At 38.2% G+C, this 18,997-nt stretch overlaps 1 protein-coding gene across 7 annotated transcripts in view; it reads left to right on the top strand.

The window, feature by feature from the left end:
- The window catches only part of diaph2 (diaphanous-related formin 2), a 424,564-nt gene that overhangs the window by 7,073 nt on the left and 398,494 nt on the right, over nucleotides 1-18,997 (top strand). For 5 of the 7 annotated variants that reach the window (XM_055158844.1, XM_055158843.1, XM_055158845.1 and 2 more), the window contains 4 exons: nucleotides 125-157; nucleotides 2,218-2,400; nucleotides 6,869-6,973; nucleotides 10,766-10,786. In XM_055158844.1, coding sequence (XP_055014819.1) covers nucleotides 125-157; nucleotides 2,218-2,400; nucleotides 6,869-6,973; nucleotides 10,766-10,786 — 342 coding nt within the window. The remainder of the gene's footprint in view (nucleotides 1-124; nucleotides 158-2,217; nucleotides 2,401-6,868; nucleotides 6,974-10,765; nucleotides 10,787-18,997) is intronic. The other 2 variants (XM_055158846.1, XM_055158847.1) reach the window with 2 other exon arrangements.

The raw sequence follows: 18,997 nt of genomic DNA on the forward strand, positions 1-18,997 counted from the left end.
AAATTCAAGCCTTTTTACCTTATTTACTGTGCAAAAACAAAGACAATGTACATGTGCAGACTGGATGCTGTCTTGTTATTTTCTGTTGGTTCTCCCTTTTCACTCTGTGCCCTCCCTTCGACAGAACATACACATTAAAACATTGGCTGATGATATGGTAAGGTGCTTGCTTCCGTTTTGGTGACTTTTTTTTTTTCCCTGTCTCTACCACATTTTTGTCATTGCATGGAATTTCCACACGGAAATCTATTAAACACACCAAAAGCATCACACAAGTTCTGAAGATCTTCTAAGTTTAAACATGAATCAGTAACAAAGTTTAGCAATGCCCTCAGAATCAAACCGACTTTTTTATTGTGCTGTAACTTGCGGATTCAAATTTATGATAGTTATAACACTTGGCCTATAGCATCCAAGCAGCGGAGAACAACACATAGATCATTTAGTTTGCAATAACGGCAGCACTTAAAAAGAAATGCTGCCACCTGGGGCCTACTTAATACCCTTAATAGTTGTTTAGATGAATTGTCAGCATAGCAAGAGGAATATTGTGCTTCTTGTGGTGTGTTTGATCGATTTACATTATATTTTTGGTGTCTTAACTGTCATGACAAGATCATACCATTACATGTATGTCCTTTTATATATATGAGCATGTCTCCATTTCACATGTCTACTAAACTGGACTAACATTTCTGGTTGCATGCATCATTTTGCTTGGTTAATTTGCTGGTGAATGTACAAAACTAATGTAGACTAACTTTAGGAGTTAGCGAAATTAGCAAAACACATGAACCGTGGATGACAGGTTGGTATTGCACTTGACAGACTTAACACAAGATTCATCAGGCGTTATTCCATTGAACAGTTTTCAAACAAGAGAATGGTTTGCATATTTGGGTTGTCAAAAATCGTTACCAAGATACTCATTTGATTATCATTATTAAGTATTATCAATAATGAAAAGAAAGTCATATACATGGAATCAAATTTGACTCATCCTATAGTTTTTGAATCGTCTTGTATCAGAAGTAATATACGACCTAATTGTATTGTTAAATAATTAACATTTATTCTGTGTTGGAAATTATATTCTATTGTATAAGTCAAAAAATTAATACATTTTTGTCTTATTGTGATATCGAGTAAGCATTAGTGCCATGGCAACTCTAATACATAAATTTTATTAACAAAGGCAGAGGTTTATGTTAGAGTTAGAGTTCATTTTATTTGAACTTTTTTTTTTTTTTAAAGGTATGAGGGCACAGCATATTTTCTCCATACTCTCAGAATATGTACATTTAACAAAGAAACATACAAAATAAAGAGAAGAAAATTGTTAAAAACATCAATGTGCAAAAAAGGAGTAGGAAGAAGCATAACTTATTTTAATCCTACCCCTACAATTTACAATATTTCATCTACATGATATACAGTATATAATTATTACATTAAATTAACCCCCAAATACATGGTAACATCATCTTGCCATGCAAAGGAGAAATTCTATTTGTCAACTGGACAAGCTGCTTCTTCAGTTCTGTTCACTTCAGTTCAGAACTGAAGAAGCAGCTTGGATGAGATAGGAAACGTATTTGACCAAAAAAACTTTGTCCATTTGCCATATTGAATGTCTCTTTTGCCATGGATTCTACTCGGACAACTGAGGGATTCGGCATACATCATCTTGCCATAATAGTAAAATGTTATTACACGTTCTGATGAACTAGGGCTGCATGATTGTTTCTGAAAAGTGTTGAGATTGCGATTATATTTGTGATTTGTGTTTAAAAAGAAGGATTCTGTACAGCATATTTGAGTAAAGACTGAAATATGAACTGCTGAACTAACTGAGGGCACTCTGTAGACATTTAAATGCTTTTTTCCTCGATAATAGGATATTTTGTTGTTAACAGTGGATATTGTATAACCTTAATTCTTACAGTCTTTGTGATTTGATAATTGCACCTACTCAAATTCCAATTTTGATTTGATTATATTGGACAGCCCTATGATGAACCGTTTTACTATTATAGCTATAAAATAATATCTCAATACAAAACAAAACAAGCCAAGGTTTTCTCTCAATACATTTTTACTTCCATCCATGTTTTTTTATATACTAAATTGAAAATAACACCTAACACTTTATGGTGGCCTTCCCTTGACCCAGGCATAAACTTTTTACTTCTCCACCTCTGCTGTGTTGTGTTTCAGCGCGATCGCATTACGAGTTTCAGAAAACAGGGGATGAAGAAGGAGAAGGAGAAGCCTCTCATCCAGCACCCCACAGACCCCCTCCCTACTCAGGCCGAGCTTCCCGTGCCACAGCCCCTCTTCGACGACCGCTCCATGAACCTCTCGGAGAAAGAAATCATCGACCTCTTTGAAAAGATGATGGTGAGAACTGTCTTTCTCTTATGGTCTGCAAAAGCCCTCTTTATAAATGAAGATACAAATTTAATACTAAATAAATAATAATTATATTTCAGAAATGTGTCATGCTACAATTTAAAGCCTAAAGCATGGATATATGTGTAATATATAAATATATGTAAGTCTAGAATCCCCTGTGTCACCCTGAGTTATGTAAATCTGACAGTTAAACAATAAAAAGTAGAATTCCTTACTATTTATGGGTATGCCTGTCACAATAAAACTATATCGTCTTAAAAAAATAATACCTTCTAAAGTATTAAGTAGACCTATTGTGCTTGTATCTGCTATATAACTATCATCTATGACATCTGTGGATTATTATCTTGTAATTTGCACATTTAAATCAAAATGGCATCTTGAAAATAAGCGATTAAAGATTGGTCAAATATGCACAAATCACTCCATATACCACTTTGGGTAAGTAAATGGTGAGGGGAAACAACTAGTCGATTTTGCATAATAGGTCTTCCTTAGTTTACTTCTTTTCTTCTTTCTTTTTAGTTTGTGTCAATGGTATAATGGCATTCACTATATTGTTTGTATTTTCTTCAGCAATATCTTGCACTTGAAAATTTGTTATTGAGACTGGTCTATTATGGGGTTTATTTTATGTAAGACAAAGTCAGCAAGACTTAACACACTGCATATTGCTTTTGAATTCCATTACCTGTTTTTAGAGCTGTATGTCTTAAGGTCATGGACTTTCATTTGCTGTATTTTAAGAAATTTTAGCTCTCAAACAGGTGAAAGGCCAAACTCTGATATTTACTCCAAGGTCAGAGCTCCATTCGTTGTGATCCCTCTCCATTGAAATGCATTCATTTTTTGCCTTGTGTTCCACTGCAGTGATATCTAACAAAAAGCCCTCATGCCCCTCATCTCTTTGAAGTGAGGAGGCTGAATTACTGCGGCTCCATTGCATAGAGCGTGTGTGTGAACTATTGTGATCATCTTTATAGTATATGTGCGCGCTGTGGTGTCTGCCTTGCTGCTGCTCTCACACAATGGTCTTTATTGGCAGGGCCAGAGCAATGCGACCAATGGCCCTGGTTCTCATCAGGCCAGTGCCTCGTGTTTTCTTGCCTGGGTGCTCATCCCTGTCACTCGCCTCACCTCTCTATTACGATGTTTGTGCTCAGAGTAGCGTGACATTAAAACCTAGGCCTCAATTTGCTCAGTGACGGACGACACACAAGCCATGTTTGCCACTCTGACACTTGACAGGCCTTGGCACTCCATGCTTTAGGGGTATATAATTAGGCTAATAGGGAAAACGTGAAAAAGGATAAGTATTTTTAAAGTGATAACTGCTCTTGTAAACTTTTGGTTTTGATGTACTGCTCTCACAAATGACTGTGCTGTGGGCTTTCTCTTTGATGGCAGCAGCATCTCACCAGTGTCTTTCTGGTAGTTGGCTCATTTTCTGCTGTTTGTCTCTCCACCTTTAAACTTATTGATTGTTGTGATGAAGCCCAAGCTATGGCTTCAGATGTCTTTCTGGCTTCAAATGAAGGGACAGCCCAGACCATATTAGTTGGACCACCAACTGTGCATTAATGACTAGTAGAAAATGTTTTTTTCAACAGAAAGTGGTTTACTGATCACGATGTGTAGCTCTAAATAGCACTGAACTATGACAGAAAGGTCATCAAAGAGATATGGGGATATACCAGCGGATGCTCTGAGCTAAATGAGTCCCCTCTAGGATTTGTAAAGCCAGCCATTGAGACATGCAATTCTGCAGGGTCTGTATGTACCTGTTCTAGAGACATTTCTTGAGTGGTACAGCTTTAATGTGCTATTAATCATTTCAGTGCGTGGCGGCTTTATCAGATTTGTGGTATTTGTAGAATTGCAGTCTAGCACATACACATGCCTTTGCTCCTTTCATTTTACACTTACATTCATTCTGTATAATAGTTATCCATTCACACCCCATTTGACCTCTGTAAATTCTATAGCCCCAAAATGAACTGACACTAGCAATGTATTCTGTACATTGGCACTAAACAATGAGCAGGAACAGACCCATTGACTCGACCTGTTCAAAACTGAGAAACTTGAAAATACCTCTTTTTCATAGTAGCATTTCGCTGTAACAAGCAGCAGATTTACATTTGCCTATTTTCATTGTAGAAAAATGTCTGCACTGCATTTTTTAACCCTACGTATGAGTCTATGAGAAGTTTTATAATTAATAACAGTTAAGTATAAGGCAGTGAATGGAGACAGAGGGTAGGTGAAAAAAAAATCAAAATGAGGGAGCACTGTTATAACATGGTTAATAAAGCTCATAAAAAGTCATCTTCTATAATTAGGCCCCTCTAACCATGCAATCTTTTCAGGAGATTCAGTAGATTCCTGTAGTTTACATATCTAAAGTGAAGTAGATGAGCAGTGTTACAAGCAAGATGTATACATACTTCTCTAGGCTGTGCCTTGTCAGTGGTGCAGGCCCAATCTCATCATTGCAGCATGGTCCAACATGTCCTGGGACTCTTTTATGAAGCCTGCGAGGGCATAATTAATAAAAGAGCATTAATCATTTTGGAGCCTCAAACACAGAGGCCTCATTTCTTTCCAGTTTGCCCCCTCACACACATCCCCCAGGCCCACTGCTGTGCTCCTCCTACCACACATTCACCCAGGCTAGCCTTTTGAATGCCAATTAAGCAGATAAAATTCCCGGGTTCAGAGATTAATTAAAAATCGCTTGTTTGTTGGCTGAAGAAACATGCCCATTTTAAATTGGAGCTACGTTGGCTTTTGTCTGTTCCAAAATGACATTAATGGCGTTTCTGCGAGGGTCTTTACTGGAGGAAACATAGTTGGAGGAATTTAGGTCACAGTGCCCCTGGGTGGGATCCTAGTGCATGCCTCACTGACGAATGAAGGAAGAACTCTTTGAATCAGATTACATGTGGGAGAGCTTTTCAGCACTCAGTCTACAACGATGATGACATACAGTGCACTAGGTTTAACTGTTTTAATACTTGAATCCCAAGGAGAGAAATCACTGCCAAATGAAATGAACCACATACAAGTTCCTTTCATCTCCAGCAGAGGGCAGCATGGCTCTACAGCTCCACATGAACAGTTTCAAACCCCAGAGCAGGATGTTTTTTTTACTGGGTTCATTCTAGCCGTGTCTTTGTCAGAGAGTGCTTCTGATAAACATCCCCTCCATTCTAATCATCATGTCATTCCCTGGCTTTTAGTGCTCTGTCCGGCCTTCGCTCCATCCCCTGACGTCTCTCACATGAAAGACCCCTTTTGTGATGTAGAATTAAAGAAGCACAAAGATAATACTCCCAATGACACACACAGACTGCCTATCCAGCCATCTGATGCGCCTGCACGGCCTCAATAGAGGAGCCCTTGTTTGATTTTGCTCTCCCATTCAGGATCGCCGTGTACAGTCCGCTCTAACCTTGCCATTGCGCTTTCAAGGACTAATTATTGCTGGAATATATTGCTGTACCTTATGTCTTTAGCAATGAAGCATGGGCGATAAATGTAATGAACTGCAGAAGGACATGGGCCACTTCTTGATTTAGTTGTAATTGGTATTTAATGGTAAAAGTGCACTTTAAATGGCCCATAGACGAATGAAATAAAACCCCACCAAATTATGAATATTTCCATGAAACATAATCCAGGTTAACAAGTAGGCCTGTCATAATAATTATTATATTGATTTATCGTTCAGTATAGGAGAGCTGGAACATTTTTGGGGGGAGTCAGTATTTAGCGTTGATACATTTTCTTTGCCCTACTGTTTTTTTTTTGTTTTTTTTTTGGACTATATATGATTTAAGATGTAAAAATTATGTATAACTTCTATGACTCATTACAGATGCAAACTAAGTACTAAAGTTTTTCATTTTGATATTTATATGTTGCAGTTCATAACTTTTTTTTTTTAATATTGCAGATTTAGAGTAGGTTTTGTGGTTTAAATCTGCTCTTGGGTTATTGTGTCAGTGGCATAAATTACTCTCAGTATTATTGTTTATTGCCTATATTTACTTCAACAATACCCCTAACAACAGCACTTAAAAGTTTGTTATCATGACAGGCATATTAACAAGTAAACTTATAAATATTGTAAGGATTTTAGTTTATTATCAGATTTTTACAGTGTGTTTTGTGGAAATTAAAAACATGATTATTTTACCGGTGCTATTCAGTTCTTCAGAAAATGTATTATGTGTGAAAATGTTTGAGTATGTAATCTACACCTGTCCAATTAATAATATATCACTTTAACACCAACATCTTTTCATATTGTATATTACCTACATGTGTCATTGTATGATAAATGTGACAAATCTCATTTATAATATGCTTTAATTTTCTAAATCTAGATGTCAGCCAATGTGTGCCAGCAGCTTAATTTTTCATGTGCTATCTTTGTGTTTTTGTGTAGGAGGACATGAACCTAAATGAGGATCGCAAAGCTCCTCTGCGTGGAAAGGACCTGAGCACCAAACGAGAGATGGTGGTCCAGTACATCTCAGCCACGGCCAAATCTGTAAGTCGCACAGTCACCTGCACACACCAGAGCGTCAAGTGTATCATCATAGTTGGATCATAATGGCACGCTACACTACTTTCTATCACAAGTTTAACCTGATCTCCTGCTTTGTTGCCTAGTGCTTCATCTGTTCATGCGCTGTTTCTGTTGTTGTCTGCTCATCTCATGCTTAAATCTCAAATCCTCATTTTGTGCTCTTATTATAGTGCAGTCGGCCGTGATAGGCCCTCTGAGAAATGGATTTGTAGGCACTCACTCCAGTGCTAGGTGGATGGTCACTGCTTGTCCAGCCCTGAACTTGCATGTCACCTATCGATTTGTGTGCATGCATGTGGATGCATTTGGCCACATGGGTGGTGGTGGCCCTGACATTTTAATTACAAATTTGAATCACAACCGTTCATGTAAATCTAAAAAATAAAATGAAAAATGGAGCCATTAGTTCAGTTCAAAGTGACAGTACAGTATTTACTATTTTATTTGGCGAAAAGTCTCCTTTGAACTATTCCAAAATTGTATATTCCATGAAATGTTTAAAATTTCTGCCAGTGCACAGCTTGCTATACATTTAATTAAAAATGAACTTAAATTGAAATTGTAGTGCTTGAGGTTGATTTTGCTTAAAACAAGATTCTTAAAGAACTGCATTTTTTTAACCTAACTACTGAGATACAGCTATAGAAATGACACTTAACAGTACTGAATAAAACATGCTAGTAAAAAGATATTATGCTATTTTATGATAAAGCAATATTTTATAACACCGCCTCGTGAAGCAAAGGCACAAAAAGATGATCGCTTTCTCCTTTTTGTATTAAACCTGGCGCTTCATCTTGATGTACTCATTTATTGCCCTCCTCATTGTTATGGTAATTAACTGGCATTATTGATAATGATGATTATCTGAGATGATTGATTTCCACACAGGGACCATTATGCTTTGTGAGCACGGATGTTTTATTCAAATTAATAATATAATCTCTGCAGTCAAAGGCCAGAAGACAATATGTGAAGTCTGTCAGCAACCTGCCATCAGGTTTAATATGAGCAAGAAAGGGAAAAGTCAAGGGGAGAACAGGATCTACCTGTGTGATCTTACAGAAGCACTTACATCTCGAAAAACCAAGCCATACATTTAGGAGTAATGCTAGTCTGGTATTATGATATGGAAATGAAACCAAAAACAGTTTAAATCAAATCATATTTTAATAATGATAATAATACTTTAATACAATAATCTGATTACAATACTTACCTATCGATCATATATTATAAGTATATGACAGCTTCCATATATACGAAAAAACAAAACAAAACTCCAAAGTATAGTGTAAAAACTGAACTACCTGTTTTTATTCTTTTTTAGGATGAGCATGTTTATTCCTATAGATGGGAATGTCTATACTGTCTGTAGTGATGGATCTGGATGCGGTGTTCCTTTTTCCTTGGTGTCAGTCTCTGTAGCTGTGGTGCATTGGATCATGTTATTTTCCCACATGGACTGTCTTATGTTTGTTGCTTTGTGAATTCTGTTGGAGGGCCTTGGCACATTTCCTTTTGTTCTTTCCTTTTGGTCATATCAGGACAAGATGTTCATTATTTGATTAAAGATTACATCCTTTTTGTAGGAATAGAAATTTCATTTTAGCTGGACAAAATGAGTAAACTTTGGTTTTAAAAAATGGAATAGCCTCCCTAGTTCTTGCACATTTTTAGTATTTTGGCTGATTATGTTTACTCTTGACAGAAAGCCTGTGAATAGAAATTCAGATTTTTCCACTTCTTGCTTGTGACTTGCCACCTCTCTTGTAGACTATCACCAGGCAAGATTGAGCGCACTCCCATACTCAGCAGGGGGCGGGCAAATTACTCCCAACTCATAATAGAACGTCTTTTTATTTCCACAAGAGCATTGACCTCCATCATTTGAATAGAAGCTGTGTTTTAATGGAATCCGGCTCTGATTTCGCAGGTCTGCCCATGTCCTTGACCATCAGCTTTGCATGCACATTCGCTTTCTATCTCACCTTTAAAAAAAAACAAAAAAGATTTTCTTCTTTCCTCCTAACATTGTGTGCCAACACGATTAAAGCTGCCAAAAATCCCTGTAACAACAACACAATCACTCATATTCTTCTGATTGACTCCTCTGCTGACAGTGAATAATTTAGCGCATCAATCCAAAGCTTCTGCGCCTCAAATTGAAAAGAAGTGTGATGGCAGGGTCTTGTATGGGGGAGGGGGTGCTGCTCACTCTGATTATGACACTTTTATTCAGTTAGCACAAATGTTTCACTGCATTCTCAAAAAAGGGCACGACATGAGCTCCAATTATCAAAGTCCTTTCTATCCACTTAAAAGCCTTTGTGTATATTTTGAAAAAAATATTGCTATAATATTCACATAAAGTACTGAATGCACGCTGTCATGTCAATCAAGAGATTTCATAAGTTCAATGCCAGAACTGTTAATACTAGTTCTCAAACTTGTTTTGGGAGCACAACAAGTTTTCAGTGTCACCCCCCTCCTTCCAGACTTTATGTTACACTCAAGACAATGCCGGCTGTGGTTGTCAAGCTGCTTTAAATCACTTAAAAATACATACAATGTCTTACAGGCATCAGCTCCAGTGAAAGCAGCACTAGGCAGGTCTGCAACATTTATTTAGTGTAAATAGCCCCTAGTATTAAAAGCTGACGGTGGGAATTTGCACGATTGGGAAAAAAGTGTGGATGCAGAGTATGATGTAAAATATAATTTGGGCTTGATCAGGCTTCTGTGAAAGCGACTTTATGACTGCCATAAACTTCAAGTGAAAAGATTGGGAGTTTAAATTCTGCAACAAATGTCCTCAGACTTAGAGAAAGCATAAAAAGTGAATTTAATTGTAATAAGAAGGACGTGCTACCTCAAATCTTAATCATGCTAATTTAATCATGTTTCAGAATATATTGATGTGAATAATAATAATAATAATAATTATAAAAGTGACCAAAGATCGTACGTCCACACACTTTGCCTTGTACCATTATTGACAGATGGCAAGGTTAAGTGTAGAACATGCTGACGGCTCAGGCTCACAGCACAGGAAATATACAAATTTGACAAGTGAAGCTCAGTATTTTTGGCAGCTGTTTGATTGAAGCCCCTCAGGGTTTAGTGCAACTTCAGTTACTGCAATGGCCACTAATGTCCTAATGTTCCAATGTTTGTTTTCTAATCAACTCTACAGTGCAAAAAAGTATATCTGAAATTTAATCCATTCCACCTTCCACTGCACACTGACCTTACATTACCTGATACAACTTGGGAGATTTATAAAAGACTGGCTTCATAAAAAGTTAGTTGTTATGCTACAACGTGTTCAAAATGACAACAGCATACTGTAAGCCATTAATCATTTAATAGAACCCCTGTGTGAAAACCAGCACGTCTACCTTATTGATTCACGCTTTCACAGCGGTTGATGCCTCTAACCGTGCATGCAAATAAATCACCATCAGGTAACTTTGAATATATTTGAATTTCTGAATATTTTGTTGCACAGTTTTTGTTCAGCAAAGTTTTATAAAACTGTAGCTTGACCGTGCTGGCATTTTCTTAAGTTACAGTTAAGAATGGCCATTAAAAGTTTGGGGGATCAAGTGTGCGCTTCCACCTTTGCGTGATTGATGTTTCCCGTGCCACACAAATGTCGCTGTCTGGTCATTGAGATGATTGTCTGGCCTACTAACGATTGTGCTGTGTTTGTCTTTTTGCACATTAACCTCCGCTGATCGCTGCATGCAGATAACTGGGAGCAAAGTTGCGGTAAGTGCCTATTATTTACTTGGCTTCTCAATTGTGTACTTTCATTGTATGTCTCTATTCAAACACACAAACAGTTGAAGAGGGGTAGATGTTGAGTGGTGTGTTTTCAATGCTGTGTTACACCCCTGATTTTATTTTCGTTCCTGATATTGCTAATGGACTGTAATTTTAAAGAGCTATAAATTGCCATCTTAATTCTGGTGTGTAAATGGGAGCACTTTGAAATGAAGGATTTGGAAAGTATACCTCACGGAAATAAACTGGCACACATTTGAAAACCACCATTAGACACCTATTAGCATTTGAATATTGTTATGCTAACAGAGAGCCAATGTTCATAATTTGTAATTGGTTTATGAGAAACTGAGATCTACATTTGCTCAAATGGGAAGAGTGTGTTTTGAAAATATTAAATAATAATCTGGAGCTAAAATAAAATAATTAACAATCAACAAACACATATTTTTGAGTGCTGAACATAAGTCCATTGGCTGCACACACTATATAAATGACTATCTTTGTTGAATAAGGTTTGATGTCTGCACACAGTGTTTTTCTAAATACTCTAAATACTATTGTTTTTGTGGTTTTCACATTGCCTCCTTCACGTTAACAAAGGCGTCTTTCTAGTTAACAAAGGCATGCTGTCAACTGAGTGACATTATTTTCCTCACACACAGTATTATGCCATGTTCTGAGCCTTCATGGTGAATTCATCTGTTTGATTCAGTGTTTTGTGCTTTAAATGTTGCAATAGGAGCATAAAACCTGTTTGCGGTGTGAAAAACAACTCTTAACAGGAGGTCATCTTTGAAGCATTATAAAATAATGTTATATTGATTTCATTTTCCATCTTGTCCTTGGACAAGTCTTTGGTAAAAAGCCTTTTGTGGATGTGAGTTGTCAGTAAAATGTATCTAACATTTGCCCCTTCTAAAGTACAACATCTACATAACTTAATGAAGGTAGCCCTGATAGTTTAAAAGTTTTCTGCTTTCCATGTGTGACTTATGTGACTTTACGGTTAATCCTACACTTTTGGACGGCTGCTATTGTAAAGTGTCCCGCTGCCACTCTTTTCATTTCATTTTCGTAGAAAAGAAAGAGAAGACATTTAGCCTGGTTAGCCAATCATGGCCTACAGTTAGCTCCCTGCTTTGGTGGCACATTCCCATTTTCACGCTGTCAGCGTGCTTCTGGGATTGAGCGCTCTTAGATGTGCTAGAGGGAAGTGTTGGTTAGGATTGTCTATAGGGAACACACAACTCTAACTCCTCTGTCTCAGGCATGAAATCTCTCTGGCACTCGGCTTCTCCCAGTAGACTTAGAGGTGGGAATAGAGGCTGACTGAATTGGCTTTAATCCAGTCAAACTGTTATGCCCGAAATACATCACTACTAAGTCCTACTGTCTTCACCTCCTGCAGCTCAACTGAAGGCAACGAGAGTGCATGCATACCTTGCACCTGCTGGTCACAATGGGCTAGTGTAAGCTAAGACCAATGTTCGTCCTCACTCTACAGTTTGTGGTAAACATTGCACTGGTTTATGTCACTAATCAAAGGCCATGTTAAAGCAATATGTGCCAGACTCATGCAGCGTGATTGAGAAAGCATACTTGAGTTTCTAAGCACTACTATTGACAGTCCCAGCAGCTGGAAAAAACTGCTGCTGGGACAATGAGTGTTAAGACTGGACCAGTGAGAAAACTGTGTAATCCATGTGTGAAAAAGCAGAATTCTGTGGCTTTGACCAACAGTCAAAGATCAATATATACTGCAGGACTCATGGTGCTTCCGCCAAGCTGGTACAGTGTATGTAAGTGCCTGAGTAATGAGTATGTGGAAGGCCAGAGGACTATACAGCCTTCCAATGACAAGAGCATAAGAAGACATCTGGCTTCTCTTTAACTCTGATAAAGTACTTCTTCAGTGGGTCTAGAATGTTTACCAAAGGCCTATGAAAGTATTCCTGAAAGAAAATCAAAGTATACTTTTCCACTTATTCTCCTTTTTACCTTTTAAATCCACAAGCCTCACAAGACTTTTTTGTTTCAAGCCAGTATTAAACCATGTGCCGAGTGAACAGGTTTGATGTGGCACGTGTCCTTGGTGCGTTAAAAGAATGTCAATGAAAAATTAATCAATAGTGTGTGCCTCTCCTGCCCCCAGCCAGTGTTCACCATAAATTCTGTCTTAAATAAAGATCAAGGAAACATGCACTAGGGTGGGAGTGGTTGAATAAGATCTCTCTTTGAATGCCGGACTGAATAATTTTCTGCTCGTTTAGATAGATAGAAGGTAGAATATGTTTGTCGAATTGTAAAGAACAGCACAATTTAAAATAACCTATGATGGCTGAACATTCTTTGGTGACTATTATGTCTTGTTTGCATGAAGCCAACCAAGGCTACCAACTCTTACATTCACAAGTGCAGAAGGTTTAGAAATATATATTTTTTGGAACCTGCCCAATGAAAAAGTTGTATGTAAATTACAGAACTAAACTGCTCTATTGTTAATTGCATGGTATACAAGTCTCACATTTTGACGCTGTGTTTACAGAATATTTTTGCACATCCTTTTTCATGCCTTTTCTCCCATTCTATCAAATGTAAGGTAGAAACAATCATTGCTCTTCAATCAGAGGGGCAGAGCTATCTCTTGTTATTTTGAAGGGAACACGAAAAACTAAAGTGGTCACAGCGGGCTGACAGTGAATATAGCAGTGGCTGTCTTTTATAGTCTATTTGCTTTGGGCTGTGTTCATGCTTGTAGGTTCTCAACCAATATGTTTGATGTCTATGCATTGATAATTCATGTAGGATTTATCTATTGTCCAGGAGATGGAGTAAGAAAGATTATTTTTAAGGTAGTAGAGAAATAAAACAGCATTGTTATTTCTGTTGATTGTGTGCTTGTTGTTGTGCGTATGTGCGTCTTGTATTCACAGCCCCACAGAGTGATGGAGCTTGTGAGTGCGCTCTATGCTCCCAGTTGTATGTCTCCTCCCTGCTGCTCTGTCACACTCTCAATGGCACTGTGGGCATGCTCAGCCCTGCTGGAGACTCCTGCAGGGCCGCATTAGGCCTCATAAACTTTATAGCATATTTTTACAACCCGCCTCTCTGTATGCAGCCACCATCACATCCCATCGCATCTGCTTTAACTGTTCACACAGCTGTGAAATTCTGTGTACCTCCATGTTTTATGGTTGCCTGCTTCTCCAGTTGCACCAGATTTCTTTATTTGCTTCTTAAGCTCTTTCATATCCTTCCCTACAACTGTGCATATTTAGTAAGTTATTTGCTGTGGTTGATGGAGTTGTCTGTTTTTTAGAAATGTGATGCTGGGAAAATGTGGGCTTGTTCTATGTCAAGATTTGCACAGAACATTTTGCGGCAGTTGCTGTTATAATTAACTTTTGCTTGCCAGGCTTTTTCATGAGAGTGCCATTTTAGTCTTTCCAAATGCAGACTTCAGTCATACATTAAGGGAACATTTTTAGCACATATGCAGTAACTGCTGCTAATGTGTTTGTTTTACACCAGACTCAAAGTTTAGTTTGATCCGGAGGAGCACAAATAATATGGAATACTATGAGACTGTTAAGAAAAGAACGTTGTTGTTTCTCACTTTATATAGTATGGATGCTGTAACACAGATGCCTGTTTATAATCCCCTGACTTGCAATAAGCCCCTCATGCCCTGTGGTATAGCCTTACTATTCGACCAACTAGTACACTCAGCACAACAGAGTGCTAACAAGGTGTAGTGTCTCCCTGCCAGCTCCACTGTCATACTCAGGCGCTCCAGAGTAAAGCCACATAATCGCCTCATCAACAGCCATGTTTGTAGCGACTCCCCAGCCGCTCTCTGCTAGTGACCGGTGACATGATCAAGGCCAGATCATGGCCATGGTATTGTCTGTACAGCAGTTTCCTTTCTAAGGGTGCTCTGGAGAGATGAAACAATCTTAAAATGGCAGACTTCAAGTTTTATGATTTTTTTAATGTTTTCACTCACAATATGGGGCTTGTTTCTTCAGAAATTTACAAATGCATACATGAATCGATAACTGCATTGAGGCCAGTTTGTTTCAAATATGCCTTAAAGGAAAACATTGTTGGACTAATGTTTTGTATTGCAACATATCAATTGTCTGACCTTATTTTGACTCAGACACTGGTCACCATCATAATTTTTTGATTATTATAATTTTATTATTTTGCATTGTCATGCTATCAGCAATTCTATTTGTTTTCATTACATTGTAGTACTCACGGTCAACACTTGGTGGCAGTGATCAGCTATCCTGATGTCCCGTTGGGTCTATGCACAGGACAGGAGTTCACACATTGTTGCCATGGAATTGACCTAATGGGCTTCTTACAGCTTAGGTAACTAAACAATGGACTAATGCTACTTTTTTAAATATAAATTTGATCTTTGTCTCAGGAGAGTGTGTGAAATAATTATAATAACTTTCAAAGCACATTGCAATTTCCCAAAGACAGCTAATAAAAGGGCAAGATGAATATATATTTCCTGTTGATATATTCTAAATTAAAGAGTTCCTTTGACAGAGTGAAAGAACTTAGCCTTTGCTGTTGCAAAGAAATATTCCCTATGACTTGCTTGACCTATTGCAATGTCAGATCTTAAATGTAGCCTGACCTTATGGAACTAATGCCACAATTGTTATGCTAAAATTAGACACAATTTTTTTTCCACATTCTGTCTAGTGGTCTATGTGAGAAAATATACGGCTATCTCAATATTTGGAACAATCTGCTGCAGTTTTCACACTGAGATGTGAATATCTGACCTACTGCTTTTCTTTTCTTTTTTCCCACATCACCCGTTGTGACCAAGCAGATTTGCTTATTGACATCTTGTGCTTTTGACACTACAGATTTTTGGTCGTCTTGTGTTTTGCTGAGACATGCTCTCAGCTGGGCCCTGCTCTCCTTCATGGTCCAGTTTGTTTTCCAGCATGGACACTGTTGACAGAGACAGGTGAAAAGGCACATCTCCTTTTCCTCAGTCTAGAGTTCTAAGTATGTTCCAACTTCTCCCACCTTGTCATTCAGCTCAGATGCCCTCACTAACATTCTCTATTAATTTTTAATGCACAGCCATATGGTGGAGCCTGTTTTTCTGCAGGTGCTGTGCCAAATAAAAGTAAGTAAATAAAGCTGCTAAATCCTTGCTGCTGTTGTAACATATGTTTTTAAAGTCTTTTGCGCTATCAAATTGTGCTCAGAATGTAACAAGCATTTTTATACAATGGGGCCAATTACAAGATATTGGAGAGTGGTAATATGATGGCAGATGTATAGTGTTCCAAATGGCCCTGTCCTTGATGGTGGCTATAGACCCAGCATGGGAGGTGACATCCAATCATGTGGAGATGGCTGCCCTGTCTCTTTATGTCCTGAGTGGTCTTGAAAGATGATCTTTTTAATGTAGCTAGCTGCGATGTCTCTTTCACACCTGAGCTGTCGGCCTTGGATCGCTCACAGTAAAGTGGCAGATGTGATAAAACACAGGACCTCACTCTGCAGACCCCTGATGTGTATAATTACACAGTCATTTAATAAGACAAGCAGCGGATTCTGTGTCATGTGTCAGGTGTTGTTCTTCTTCCCTGTCAAGATTTCCCATGTTAGCTTTCAGTCGGCTGTCTCTGCTGCCAACGGCTGTTGTTTGCTAGATTGTTTGTGTGTCACCTCACATGTCTCTTTGTGAGGAGAAGGAATTTGCCACCACAAAAGACTGAAACTGAGAGGGAAAAAGTTCCCTCCATGCCCCGCAAGTAGAACAAAAGAACAGTTGAGAAAAAAAATCTTGATGTTTTTATGCCGGCAACATCTTCAGAGCTTCTGATATAAATGAGCTAAGGGTTCTAAAATTGTCATTTGAATTATGCCTTTCATCTCCCCATGGTTTTTAGTGAAGCAGTTCAGCTCAAGTCTCTAGTGAATGTTTTTTTCTTTCCCTGTTTGCATTTCTGAACAAGCGCCATAGCTGTAATGAATTCTATTATTTTAAAACCAATTACCGCTAGTTGGGAGCTCGCTGCCGTCGTCGTTCTCTCCTAGGAATTGTGCAGTTGCAGTGTTGACTGCGTTAAGACTTCATAGTATTTCTTCCCATTTCCCTAAACACCCATACTAATGTACTTTTCTCTTGTTACTGTACCTACTTCATACATATACAAGTGTTAAACTAAAGCAGAATTAAAAGACTAATGAATGCTTTTTGAATTCTTTTTATTTTAACGCTGCGGTTGACTATGGTGTAGGCATTTTGAAGGAGAACACCAATAGACAATAGAAATGACCCTAAAATATATTAACCAATATATTAATTTACTTTCTAAATGGATAATGTATTACGTAGTATTATCACTAACACTTAATGTTGGAAATTGACCTTGTATCTAGTACCCCCCCTTGAGAATTTGTGTGAAAGGCTTTTGTCACCTGAAGTTCACCTGGAGAGAGGTAGCTGAAGACATGTCTTGATTGTTCTTTTCAGAAACATTAATAGTATGATTAAACCATGATTTTATAACACTGCAGTCTTTAATTTAATTTAATTTATGGACAGTGCTGTAATTATACTGGTTCATGATCAGCAAACATTTCAGGCACAAAGTTTTTCTCCCTTCATTGTTTTGTTAAACACTTGCCTAATTGGATCCCAGGTTTACACTTGAAGGTGAACTATATTCATCCCTATAGAAGTCAACTTACCTCACATACAAACTTTTGCGCTGCCAACAGTTTCACATTCACTCATTAAAAGCCACTCCGGCTCTCCGTCTGCCCTAAAGATTGATTTATGGCTTATTTAATAAGCTGAAAGGTTACCTCAAAACAGATTTTCTCCATAATTGAACAATTTAGTGCCGCTCAATAAGCATTTATGTCAAGCTGGGAAGTTGTAATATTTCTGTCTCTGATGCACCCCCACATTAACTCAGATATTGCACTATTACACACACATAATTAGTCATTAGAAGAATTATGAAATATTCAATGTGTTGCATCAATGTGTGAGTGGGGTTGGGTCCGAAATGTGGTCTACAATAGCTAGAGCATTTGTTAACAGTGCTCAATGTTCTACTAATTAGCTCAGCAGCTGTCCTGTATTAGACTTCTTTGCTCCAGATGTTATCTCATCAGAATGGCATTGTTCATCCTAATGATTTCGGCACACTTTATTGGTCCACATCACCCTGACCTGGCCACTCCCTGTTTCCTCAAGGTCAAACCACAGTTGCTGTACCCATCCTCATGTATTGATGGTTGTTGGCCATTTTTACTTTTTCACATTCTGTTACACACTGAGGCAAGTTTAACTCAGCGCAGCTTTTGGTCCATTTTCTGCCACATTTTGGTGGTTGTTTACTGTACTAATGGTTGGTGTACACAGCTCCCCTTTTAAGATGGGTCCTATAATGTCAGAGCACAAATAGCTTTTCCCTCACAAATGGCATAGTGGCTCTAAGCGAAATGTTTGCCAATAGCTTGACATTATGTTCCTGTTCCCAAGAGAAAGGATATCAGTTTGTCAACCTGTTACCTTGCCTGTAAAAGCAAGGTTTCTCTGTAGCAAGGATATTTGCTATTTTGTGCTTTATAGTCAAAACATCAACACTATTCTCCATTCAGAATTGCAGCAGCCGGTGATGCGGTGTGCATTCATTCATATTTTCTTTCTGGTCAAGGCTTTCATTTTTCTGCACATATTTGTGCAGTTAGCCCTTGTGTCTTTGCATAGATTGCCAGAGTGTGCGTGTGATACTGGCAATGTGACCAGAAGAATGGAGCATTTTGAATCCAGAACTCAATCTTTGGTCCTGGGTTGAGCTGCTTCTGTGGACCGTCGTGGCTTAGGCAGGGTATGGCTGACAGCAGGGATACAAACACTTCCCATCCCCTGCCACAAACTGGTTCAGAGCTTTCGGAAGTAGACGGGGAGTCTACGCATCTCAACCTTTGTTTCCCACCCTTCACTCCATCTGGAAGTCAGCTTTCTTGTATTTTATGTGTCGCTGTGGGCACATTCCACATTCATTTTGAAGGAATTCAAAGAAAAAGGAGAGACTCTGAATTTTGATGTAGAAGAATAGAAATGAGAAAACAAACTCTGTGCTGTATACTGCTTTACACAGAGACTTGCCTTTGGATTGAGTTCTCGTG

This window comes from Boleophthalmus pectinirostris, unplaced genomic scaffold (genome assembly GCF_026225935.1).
Source record: "Boleophthalmus pectinirostris isolate CB_2022bp ecotype Guang Dong unplaced genomic scaffold, ASM2622593v1 HiC_scaffold_23, whole genome shotgun sequence".
Taxonomy (NCBI): domain Eukaryota; kingdom Metazoa; phylum Chordata; class Actinopteri; order Gobiiformes; family Gobiidae; genus Boleophthalmus; species Boleophthalmus pectinirostris.